The following is an 11690-nucleotide window of genomic DNA, read 5'->3' on the forward strand; positions in this document are numbered from 1 at the left end:
TTATATGTCTATATATGATAATATTTGTAAAACTAATAATTGTACTATGCTCTTTGAAAGCAAAAAACTATGCTAGAAAGAAAAGGTAATCGTAAAGAATACGCATATTCTTGGAGCTGACATTATCAATCTCCTTCGAATTCTCGAGATTCCATTGAACCGTTGGTCAATCGAAGGTCTTCAGGAAACAAAATGTCACTGAAGTATTCTTCACGTAAATGTGGCACACTCGGATCGATTGCACGTTCCCCCGGCTGCTGACCTTCTCGAGATATTTACAAAATCCGTATAATCCTCGACTTCCGGTTCTCTCTCCAGGTTGCATCGATTATTTGGACAGCCAAATAACGGACGGTTGCTTGTAACATACCTCTAATATCTACTTTAAACTATATAGCGAAGCTTACGTCTGAGTAATTTCCATCACAGTAAAGATTGTGCTGGGTCGTCGCCATTTTGGTTCTTCTAATTCTCTCTATTTTTCATTTATTGTTACACGTTGTTCGAAATAATTAATTGGACAGCAATCTCGAATGAGAGTAAAGTAAATATAACGAGAAACATAGGAATACAGTGAATATAGTCTGAGTGAAACTATACATAGCAAGGTCATCTGAAGGTTAATCTTATTTTCAGAGTTCACTGGCCTATCACGTACAGTCATCCAAGATATTAGATATACATAGAGTCAAACTCAGTCGTTGAACTCACCAAGTATCGTGTACACTGAAAAAGAAAGTTGACCTTGAAGTATCTTTCATGCTTCCACTCTGCTTTACTCTGCTTTCTCTAATCAGTAAGATCAAGTTTTCTGTTGAATTTAATTTCAGTTACGAATGAAACACCCTGTATAAACGATAAGACTGTCCGAGCAAGTGTCTACGAATTATTTCGAGCAACGTGATCATTTTTCTTTACCTTCAAATATTTGTCGCAAGGCTAATAAGAACTTGCAATGAATTTTCTGGACGACCTAAAAATGCTGTAAATTATATAGAGATTCGTTGTTCGATGATCTAAGCTATCAAAGAGGATAGAAAATCGTAAACCTTGTGGAATTCATTGGTACGTTGCGACTCCATCGAGTTGACGAGGCAGTAACTTCACTTTCAAAAAAGAGAACGAAACAGAGAAAAGAAAAATTAACATTACATCTGGAATTTCAGTTTGATTACTAAAAGTCGACACTTGCGGTGATAATTTTTGTTTTTACTTTCGACAAATTTAACTACTTCCCCGTCGACTCAATGGAAAATCTTAATCTAAAGAGGATCGTGGCTAATGCTACGCGTCATTATGCAACTGCATGCACATTAGCGCGGCAGCAAAACGCGACGAATGATATGCAAGAAACACGAACCTTGTTTCAGTGATATACCTCCCATTTGCAACCTTCCTTCAATCGACAATTCTTCGATAATGCATTCCCTTTGGTTCAATTTAAATTGACCAAAAACAGTAAAAGAAATCAAAGAAGAGAAATTTCTTTCAATTCTGCGCATTTATCGTAATCGGTAATTTTCGTAATACGATTGCAATATCAGAAGGTTGATCACATAAAACGTTACATTTAAAGTTGCCTACACGTTAAAAGAGTAATATTGAGCAGTGATTTGTAAATTGTTTCATCAATGGCACAGTTTCGATACGATTGCACGCGACACCCACGAAAACGAACGATCTCCTCTTTCGAACTACACGCCAGTCATCCCTTACGCGAGGATATTTTCGGACATTGCACGATATATATTTCTTTTATCCCTGAACTTCGTTGCAAAACAATTTCGGAACAAAGGGCAGAATACATTTTTTTCACGACAGCACGCAACAATTCAGCCCGCGCTCGCTGCACTTTGCTTAATTGCAAGGCCGACAGGTGTTGTGACATTTACATAGCCGTTTCTCTTTCTCAGGCTGACCGTTCCCAGGGGCCGTTTGTTCCTCTGGTTGCACTCGAATTTTCTTAATTGCAATCGAGGTTCATTTTTTCTTAATTTCGCTCGAACATAAGAAAATGCTCTCGAGTAAATTTTCATCGCTACTTGGGAATGCAAAATATGAACAAACGTAGAAAAACAATTTCTCACGTTTACAGAAAATTGTGAGAAAAATGTGGAATTTTTTAAAAAGGAAAATATTTTGCCGAAACGTTTAAATGAATAATTAGGAGAACCAATTTTATGCTTACACGTTAACCTGTTAACTGTGGAAGACGGGTTAAGTAGTCGTTGGTTCATTAATATTTAGAACAGAATAATCTATTTATTCAAGAGGCAAAGTATGGTAATTGGTTGTAATTTTTCCTCATTTTTAATTACAAACTGGAGAGAGATTTAATTTCTGTTTGCGAGATGAACCCAGTTAACAGGTTAAAGGGGTAAAGAAAATGATAGTTCTCTGTAGCTAGTGAAATCGAGGTAAAAAATGGCATTCCAGAGGAAACGGTGACCTGTAACGATGTAAATTCATGAATGACCGGGAAAGAACGTGATGTTCGATTCCCAGATAATGTTGGGACAGCGTTGAAAAGAAAGAGAAGGGAGCGCGAGGAACGCGGCTGAGGCGCGTGCAATTATCTCGCTCATTGGTACTCTGTTAACTGGCACCACTTCAAAGGCTGTCTGGTCCGTTCTTCTTGCGTTTCCGTAATAGCTAGTTCACGTTCAGGGGCATCAGCGGCACGTACTTGTCGCTTGGTCGGAATTTGTACTGGGAGCACAACCGGTTCGATACCGATTCCGCGTAACCATTTCTGTAACAGATCAACCAGACAATTGCACGATCAATTCCATGAAGCGGAATTTTATGAAGAGGACTGTGGATGGCTTTGAGGATTGTTAGAGAAGCATTGGAGAACGGAAGTACCATAGCTGCCGTCGTGAACGGTTTGTACAAATTAATTTAAAAAAGATATTTCAACATTTGGACCGCAAATGATTTGGGTAGGCTTTTAGGATTAAAGAAGACTGTGGAAGACTTTGAGGGTTATTAGAGAAGCATTGGAAAATGGAAGTACCATAGTAGCCACCTTGAACAGAGTGTATGGGGATTAATTGAAAAAAGATATCTTTAATATTTGGGAACGTATTCAGGATTAAAGAAGACTGTGGAAGGCTTTGAGGATTGTTAGAGAAGCATTGGAGAACGGAAGTACCATAGCTGCCATCGTGAACGGTTTGTACAAATTAATTTAGAAAAGATATTTCAACATTTGGACCGCAAATGATTTGGGAACGCTTTCAGGATTAAAGAAGACTGTGAAAGGTTTTGAGGATTGTTCAAGAAACATTGAAGACCCATAAACACCGTCACCAACAACCTGTAAACATTAATCGTGGACAAAATTACGTTTAACAGGTGGTGACACGTGGCTGTGAAGATACTGTTTCTTCTGCTTGATGATGTCGCGCACCGCCTGGAGCAACGTCTTGAAGAGAACAACCTTGTGGGCGTAATAATCTCGTGGAGACTCGTCGAACTCGAACCGCGTCGAATTCGTCCAATACAGGGTACAACTAAGGAGAGCCGATGACGTAATCGTTAAAGAGAGCGTGTTTAATCATTGATCACCTCGAGAGCACTCTTTTTACTTGTGCCTCTCTTGGGCAATATCTTTGACTTGCCAAAAGAGTCACAATAAAGACACTCGCTGTGAATTCTTTCAACATTGAAAAATCGATGAAAAGACTAATTTTAGAATGGAGTAAAATAATGCTAAAACTTTGAAAAATCATGTTCCAGTAGTACTTCAAAAGATACTAAAAATTTTAATATAAAATATTAAGGTGGTGTTAGAGAAATGGACCGAGGATCAGCAGTGTCGCTTACACGCGCAAATGCACAAATTGAATGAATGGAAGGGTTGGAAAAGGGCATAGAAGATACAGAAGTCTTTTCAATGGCACGAAAGAACCTACCTCTGCCACTGGGAGCATGGACGTCTCTCCTTGAAGCAAGTCACCTGTATCACGTTGAAGAAGAGTGCACCGAGGGTGTTCGCCACTTCCGTGTTGAGATTCTGCAAACATCGTCGGAATTTCGCGTCGCAGTCACAGTGTGACCGTGTGAAAGGTGAATTGTTGCATATGCCATGGATGCACTCATGTGGCGCTATCGTGGTGGGACAATGGTCGTGCTCTCTGCAGCAGATATCTTCGGCTCTGTGAGAGCCAAGGTCGTCGTACGACGTCGCCAGAGTGCCTGGTCCGCACCATTTCGTGCCTGGGTAGATCAGTCCTCCGCCTGGTGGCTGGTTCTAACATAGAATATGAAATATACAGGGTGTTTCGAAAGAATATTCACACTGATAAGAAAGTACGATGTTTTAGAGAAATAGAACTGGTAATAGAGTACAGCCCTACTTGGCACTGATTCAAGTTTTATCTGCTTGCACACATAGGCTCTATAAGTATACAGGGTGTCTCACTTATAACGAAACGTCTAAATTATTTCTGCTGCTATTGAAAGTAAGAAAAAAATGAGTAAAAGAAGTTTATATGGTTTGAAGGCGTGCATATAACGAGAATGAAATAAACGGTCCCCTCAAGATTATCTTAGAGATTACTCCAAGACATCGACATTGATATCTTACTGTTCGAGGTCATGATGTAATAGGTCGTTGAACTTGTATTGCAAAATAATATCTACTAGAATTACCTTGAGGGGACTTTTGCAGGGAAAAGAAAATTCTCCATACAATTGTTAACATTTTTTGAAGCACCCTGTAGAATATGTAAAATCTAGAGAATATAGGATATAAAAGTGACGAAATATGATGGAATCATAATCCACTTAATCACAAACATTCAACCAGTAAGGATTAACCCGATTTCGAAAGTAATTCGCTACCTTTCCTTTGTCTCGAGAGGCTTTACACGTCTCCTCCAGATCTGCCACAAGATTACTGGACATTTGTCGGACTTTTTTGGGATCAGCCCCAAGAACCATCCTCTGTATAACACCACGATCGGTGTATAAAGCACAAAAGGGCGCGTCTGCGTTCAATTCCACCATTCTGGACATCGTGGTGTCAGCTACGAGAACACTAGCCTCAGTTTCATCCCCAAATAGTGCTTGTACGAGCAACAAGAATACAGCAAGCATCTACAATGCCAAAAGTACAATGGCAAAAATATATTAACAGTTTTTCGTCGCGAGGGTTATCGTTAACGAAAAACAAAAAAAAAGAAAAACAAATTGGCAGTTTTTATTTTTTTATCCTTGGTTTCTTTCGTCACGCTGTTATTCATACGTCCTGCGTATACAAATTCGTTCGATGTTAATGAATATTTATGTGCCTCGATTTCACGTTCATATTCAAATTTTCCTTCTACCTTTTTCTTTTTTTTCTCGCCGAAATATCGAACCGTTCGTTAAACCACGAAGGCCGTCGATTTCATCGTTCGTTACAAGCAGAACCTGCTTTTCCTTCGAGTACACGTTCGATTCTGCGAGAGTGATTGTCAATAGAGAGGAAAGGAAACCCTTCGTCGATCAAACGATTCATTTGTCATAATGCAAACGTTTGCATCGAGGACACTGCGTACACGAGGATTCGCAAATGTTTCTCAACTTTTCAGGCACTCCGTGCTAGAATTGTACAAACACGCAGTATTGTTGTACTTTGAACGTAGTTTCACTTGAGTAAATAGTATTAAAAATGCGAAAAAAATTTTAGCGTAATTTTAACATACTCCAAAAATACTTCTATTGCAAATTATTTAAAGCTATCGCTTACAAAACTGTTCCGAACGATATCCCTCCACCTGAATTTCTTCTTTTTATCTCAACTACAGGGTGGCGCAAAAAACTCTGACAGATTTATAAAAAAACTGCCGATACTTTGCGAAAACGTTATGAAAAATGTGCGAGCAATGGTAAAACATATTTGGTCCATCAAGAAGAAAACACTTATTTACGTGAAATTGTTTTCCACATTTAACGGAAAAAATCGCAATGAATAAAACATTTTCCTTCGTATCCTTCGAGTGGTAAGAAAAGCAAGAGTATCAGGAACTTGTACGCCACCCTAATCTTGTTTTGTATTCTGAAATTTTCTATTTCAGATCATGTTCAAAGCCCCCATGACTGGAAAAACTTAGGAGGGTTGACGAGTTCCCATGATTCAGGATCAGAGGAATCCTCTCCATTATGACGACGCGGATCATATGAAAACTGATTGTATTACGTGACAGGACAGCGTGACGTTTTATTCCTTAATCGGGCATTAATCGTTGCTCGTTGAACGGCGATTCGAATAGATTGCCCCGCAGGAATTCCGGTCTGCTTTAACGAGCAAGTTGGGGGGGTTAGGATCAATTAAACGTCGTGGAATGACGCATTCCTTTCCAACCAGAATCATCGTGTTCGTCACGAGGATTTACCTTGGTCGTTCCTTTGCCAGACGTTCATGATCAACTAGTTTTTTCCTCTCCTTATCCTTGACACAATGATCAAACGTTCCACAAATTCTGTTCAGTATCGCATTTCTTTTAAACTTTAACAAAAGTGTTTGAATTTTTCTTCATTTGAAATTCATAATTGAATTGGTCAATTTGGAATTGAATTTAGAAGTTTGCACATTCGAAGATTGAATCTCTGATGATCATTCGCGAAACTGTGTCCTTTTTTCTGCGAATCTCTCTACCTTTCCCTCTATTGAATATAGATCATTCTGAGTTTAATAATACCCGTGTGTGTTTCGTTTGGCTTTCTGCTTCCTCCGTGAAAAAGTGCAGTTTGCTCTTTACCTAATTTTCATTCTCATAACTCTAATTATTGTACAATAGAGAAAAATGACGATCGCGAGATTGATCTCCCGTTCTGAAATCCATCGAATTCTATTTTACAATTGAAACGGCATTCGACAGAAGTAAAAGAGACTTTCTCAGTTCACGTTTCCTATATCTCTTAATTTCTGATCCAACGGATCAATGACAATTTCATTTCCCCCTGCCGCCATTAAGCTATTCACCCAATAGAATAATATTCATTGCAATGAGACAATACAAAAGCACTTACTGTCGATTTGCAGAAATTAAGACGTCGCGAAAACATCCACTGTGCGATTCTTCAAGCTGCTTTTACGAGAACATTCGTCAAGAACTTTCCTTGAAAAGCCAAATTTCCTTAGAGCCACAGACATTGATACAAAGGAGAAGAATTTTCACTTTTGAAAGTTTTACCGTAAAGCCATCAATTTCCACGAAACTCAAGAATTCTCGACTAAAGATCACCGTGCGTTCGTTTCAGCCGCGAAAAATCATGGAAAAAGAGGGAGATCTCTCTAGGATAGATCGCGAATCGAGGATCACTCGACATCTGCCACCCAATAGAGGAGAAGAGATTCGAAGTAGCGACTCCGAGGACCGCCAAGCGACTGGTGCTTTCTCGAGAAGCGTTTCCAAAGATCATCCAAGGATAACCACGGCTCCGGTAAGGTCAGGGTGAGATAAGGAACACAGAATATATATCGTCGAAGGCTACTCGCTGGTTGTCCTTCTCTCTGTTACGCTGTAATCGCGAAAAAGAGCGTGAAGATGGTGGAAGATGAGCAAGAGAAGAAACACGACAGGAGCGGTGAACGATCTTCTGAATGATCGATACGAAACGATTTTAAACGACTTTTAAGTGACCTTCGTAAATTGCTACCGATGCTGTGCCAATTTCAGCGACGATCTTTCTCTCACGATTGCGTAAAATGAATGTCAAGTGTTGGGAAATTCTTATTTACGCGATTTAAATGCGTTTCGAGATTGGCGTTCGAGCTTTTCGTTATCTAAATGATCTACAGTATACTATTTTTTATAGTAAATTTAAGATTTAGTTCTATGGAATATTTTCTTTTCCTGATATCCTTTAAATTCCATATTATGTGATTGGTACGTTCGATTTAAGTTAAAAATTCGCGATGAAACGAGACCGAATCTGGTTAATCTCGCAATCTTGCGTTGCATTATTATAACACCAGAAATTACTCGAGGTGGCATAGAAATGACGAGAATTATCAATGAAATGTTAACAAAGAAAAAAGGAACGAAGAATAAAGCAACGATAAACAAGATATACAATTAAAAAAGAATCGCGAAGCATTTGCAATATTCCTTAAGTTCAACTTGTTGAAATAGAAATTACACTCTGAACTAGAGTTTCTTATAACAGAAAACCTGCATTGATTCATAGAGGAAACAATTTCAGACGCCGAGAATCAATGATAAAATTGAACAATTTGCAACCTGGATTACAAAAAATTCACCTTTTCGATCCATTCAATCCTGTTCTAATATCGAAAGCACAGAGATTCAAGGGTACTTACTGAAAAGCTTGTGGAGAGTAGGTATAAATTAAGAACAATCGAGAATCACGAGGAGTAATTTTTTTTCCTGTCAAATCTGTTTAGCACGAAAAGCACAGAGATTCAAGAGAAGTGAAAAGCTCATGGAGAGAATAAATTGAGAATAATCGAGAATTACGAGGAGTGATGTTTTCAAGTGGTCTAATCAGAGCCAGTTCGATTGATAGAAATTTCATTCAATTAACGCGATTAGATCGTCCCAATTCGGGGAGAGATCCTGCGAGCTTCGCGCTACGAATCGCCAACCCTCGTCGCGAAATTGTGCCAAATATCCACGAATCTGGGTTAGCAGGCCTCGTTGACGAACTTGTCTCTTGAACCTGCACCGATTCACACCGGACAGCCCTATGATCAACCGGCGAATCAAGTGTCAAGTGTCGCTATGACCCATCTGTGAGGGTTACCGCTCGTAAATCATCGTTATATCGCATCTGATTGAACGTTATCACCGCTCTATGCGGAGAAACGTTCTGATTTTGTTTACTACAGTCTCGTATGTATCTAAGTATTGAGACATTTGTCGAATGTGAGGCAAATCGAAGTCGTTGGAAAATTATGAAGATTTTGAAATGTATTATTGATTTTATTGATTTTTCATTATTATCGATGCAGTCGTTAGGAAATTATCAAGATCTTAAGAGAAAATTATTCAGTCTGGAATCTCTTATGGAATATTTTATGGAATCTCTCGGAATAGTTAGATATACCTAACGCATTATACAGAATGATTTTTTCTTCATCACAAATAATACTGCTCAACGTGTGGAGCGTATAACACTCGTGAAACTCTTTTGTGAAAAGAGACTTTGAATGTAGCAGAACTACACTTGTCGAGTAATAGTAATTATCCCGTAGGAACATATGTATGTTATTCCACGAAAATTGGTCTAATATCCATCTCACTGAAGTAGCCAGTTCACAAGGTATGTAAAAGGCTTCCACGATGACACTTAAGTTTGTCGAGATTCCTCGAGCCTAATTAACCACACTAGTCAAATTACTTTTGAACTGCCCTTACTTTCCTTTCAAGTCGACGATTCACGAACAATTATCTTTACTCACGAGGTGCTTTGCTGGGAAAAGATCGTCTTCCTTCTACTTATTACCAAACTGAACGAAACAATGAAGTAAATAGCTGGTAAACGTTCGTCGAAATGCAAGGAGAATTATCAAGATCGAGTAAAGTAGGAACAACACGATCGCAATGGACTGAACAACTTGTGTATCACGTCTACGTTTCATTCACAAGGGACGTCGATTGAGAAGATTAGATACACAGGGTGTTTCAAAAAGGTGTCAACACTTATATGGAGAAGAAGATTCGAAGAATGTATCGTAAAGTGGAGGCTCTTTGAAGACGAAATACTTTTGTGATAATTTTCTACAATTTAATACTAAAATTGGTTAATTGAAAAATTGACGTTTTCTGGATAAGTGTATCGGAAGTCGTGTTTTCCTTGCAACCGTGGTATACTAAAAGTAGACGACTTAGGGTCAATACTAAAACTTGGTCGTTCTTCAAAAATATTGTACTAAAGATAGTAATAATCTTGTACTAACGAATCTGAAACGTCTAAGTGATGATATGACATACAGGGTGATTCATACGTCCGGGACAAGTCATCCCTCCTTTCTAATTTCATCGTTGCACTTGCAAAAAAATATGATCCTGCAAATGTAGTCCTCCTTGAACCATTCATCTTCTTCCTCGAAGATTTTTTTCTAGTTACAGTTAGAGGGGACATACGACCTGTTCCAGTTCCGAGAATCACCCTGTACCGTGTTATCGCTTATCTTACTTCTACATAAGCGTCAAGATTTCTTTGAACCACCCTGTAGAAAAACAACCGTGTACAAAGCACGACGTGGTGCATCGTAACGAAGTATCACGGGGAACGCTGGAGGAATTAGCGAATTAGCCGTGGTTCTGACGTCAAGAACAATTCCATGGAATCGTTGGTCGCGATATACGCGATGCACGCGCCGCTCAAATCGATCAATTACCCTGTGGAAAAGTCGTGCACGTGCAGGGGCGAGCATGTGCATCGCGGTGTTCCACGATCGAACTAAATGGCAAAAACTGTTCCGGTTCCTCGATGAGAATTGCACTTCTTCAAGTGTATATCACCAGCGATTCGTATGCCGATGATGGATTAAAAAGGACCGATTGGAAGAGACGTGGACGAGACCACACGCGCTCGAGTCGAGGGAATAACGCGAAACTCACTGGAAGAAGGAACAAGGTGCGCGTAGGTGGGCAGTAGTGCTTCCCCCCCACCCCTGGCTGCGCACCCCCGAAACCGCAACGCGACTCGAGCTGCTGCAGTGCGCAACAGCCCCTCGACAGAGTGACTTGGCTGTCGCTTAATACTTCATCCATGGATCACATATTGTATATTGAAATAGTATCGTGCAAATGTTCGCCTCTTATTTAGGTAGTTTTAAGAGGTACGGGAAGAGGGTTGTAAATGAGAAAGTGGGGGGTCGATAAAGACACAAATCGTGGAAACTCTCGATGATACACAAGACCCATCGATGCGTTGACCATTTTCAATAGAAACAAAAATAGAAATAGCGTGCGTGTACAGTGGGAGAGAAAGAATGCGAAGGAAGAGATTTTTCTTGGAGATAGAGTTAGTGTTAGTTACAGGGAATGTTGGTACGAGTTGTTTCAGAATTGTCTGAGTTGTCTTAGAGTTGTCGCAGTTACGTAACAGTTTTCTTAGCGTTACGAGTTGCGTCAAATTATTGTCATACTCTGTCAACTGTCGTTGTCGAGATTTCGAAAATGTACACCTGCGAATCGCGGAAAGTTCGAGCATTTAAATTGGAAAGGGTCATCGATCCCTGAATCCTCGAGATTTTGGATGAATCAGGGATGAAATCGTGAAATTTCAAAGCGGAAGACCACCGTGAAAAAGTTTCACGTGTCTGAATTGTTAAACGATCCAGCAGCTAATTGCCCGATAGTTCAGCTATAAACGTTCCGGCGCGTACAATTACCATACACTCCAAATATGTTTACTTTACTACTATTACAAATTTCAATGGTAGGGACAATTTCGCGCAAAGGTATTTCCTTTCAATTTGCCCGTGATACAATCGCCGGTACAATTCCATGCTTTTCTACAATTGTTAAAGATTCCTTTTGCATGCCGCACTTAAGCATCGCGCGATTTTAAAGGCGCGTATTTCTTTCTTTCTTTTTTTTTTTCGGGAATATCGCTTATCGATTCCACGCACGTAATTCCCTGCCAAAGGGAATATACATATTTTGAATAATGTATGCGTCTTGGAACGTACGCACCTGGAATTACAGTAGTGTGCTTTATGTAGG

The 11690-nt window shown here is 39.5% G+C and overlaps 1 protein-coding gene across 1 annotated transcript; it reads right to left on the minus strand.

The window, feature by feature from the left end:
- Window positions 1–2221: 2221 nt before the first annotated feature.
- Window positions 2222–10533, minus strand: LOC108572504 (acidic phospholipase A2 PA4). Its single transcript, XM_017934757.1, has 4 exons — window positions 10358–10533; window positions 4849–5103; window positions 3918–4255; window positions 2222–2752 (listed from the first exon to the last, which is right to left on the minus strand). The coding sequence occupies exons 1-4, from the start codon at window positions 10397–10399 to the stop codon at window positions 2653–2655; spliced, it is 735 nt and encodes a 244-aa protein (XP_017790246.1). The 5' UTR covers window positions 10400–10533; the 3' UTR covers window positions 2222–2652.
- Window positions 10534–11690: the final 1157 nt, after the last annotated feature.

This window comes from Habropoda laboriosa, unplaced genomic scaffold, assembly GCF_001263275.1.
Source record: "Habropoda laboriosa isolate 0110345459 unplaced genomic scaffold, ASM126327v1 scaffold65, whole genome shotgun sequence".
Classification (NCBI taxonomy): Eukaryota; Metazoa; Arthropoda; class Insecta; order Hymenoptera; family Apidae; genus Habropoda; species Habropoda laboriosa.

What these genes read in the sequence shown, in the direction of transcription:
- LOC108572504 (XM_017934757.1), bottom strand. Translation starts at nt 10,399, where the DNA reads ATGCACATGCTCGCCCCTGCACGTGCACGACTTTTCCACAGG. An exon ending in GTGCACGACTTTTCCACAGG is followed by an intron (nt 5,104 to 10,357) that starts GTAATTGATCGA and finishes TTGGCATTGTAG; the next exon opens with ATGCTTGCTGTATTCTTGTT. An exon ending in CCATGCTCCCAGTGGCAGAG is followed by an intron (nt 2,753 to 3,917) that starts GTAGGTTCTTTC and finishes GATCTGTTACAG; the next exon opens with AAATGGTTACGCGGAATCGG.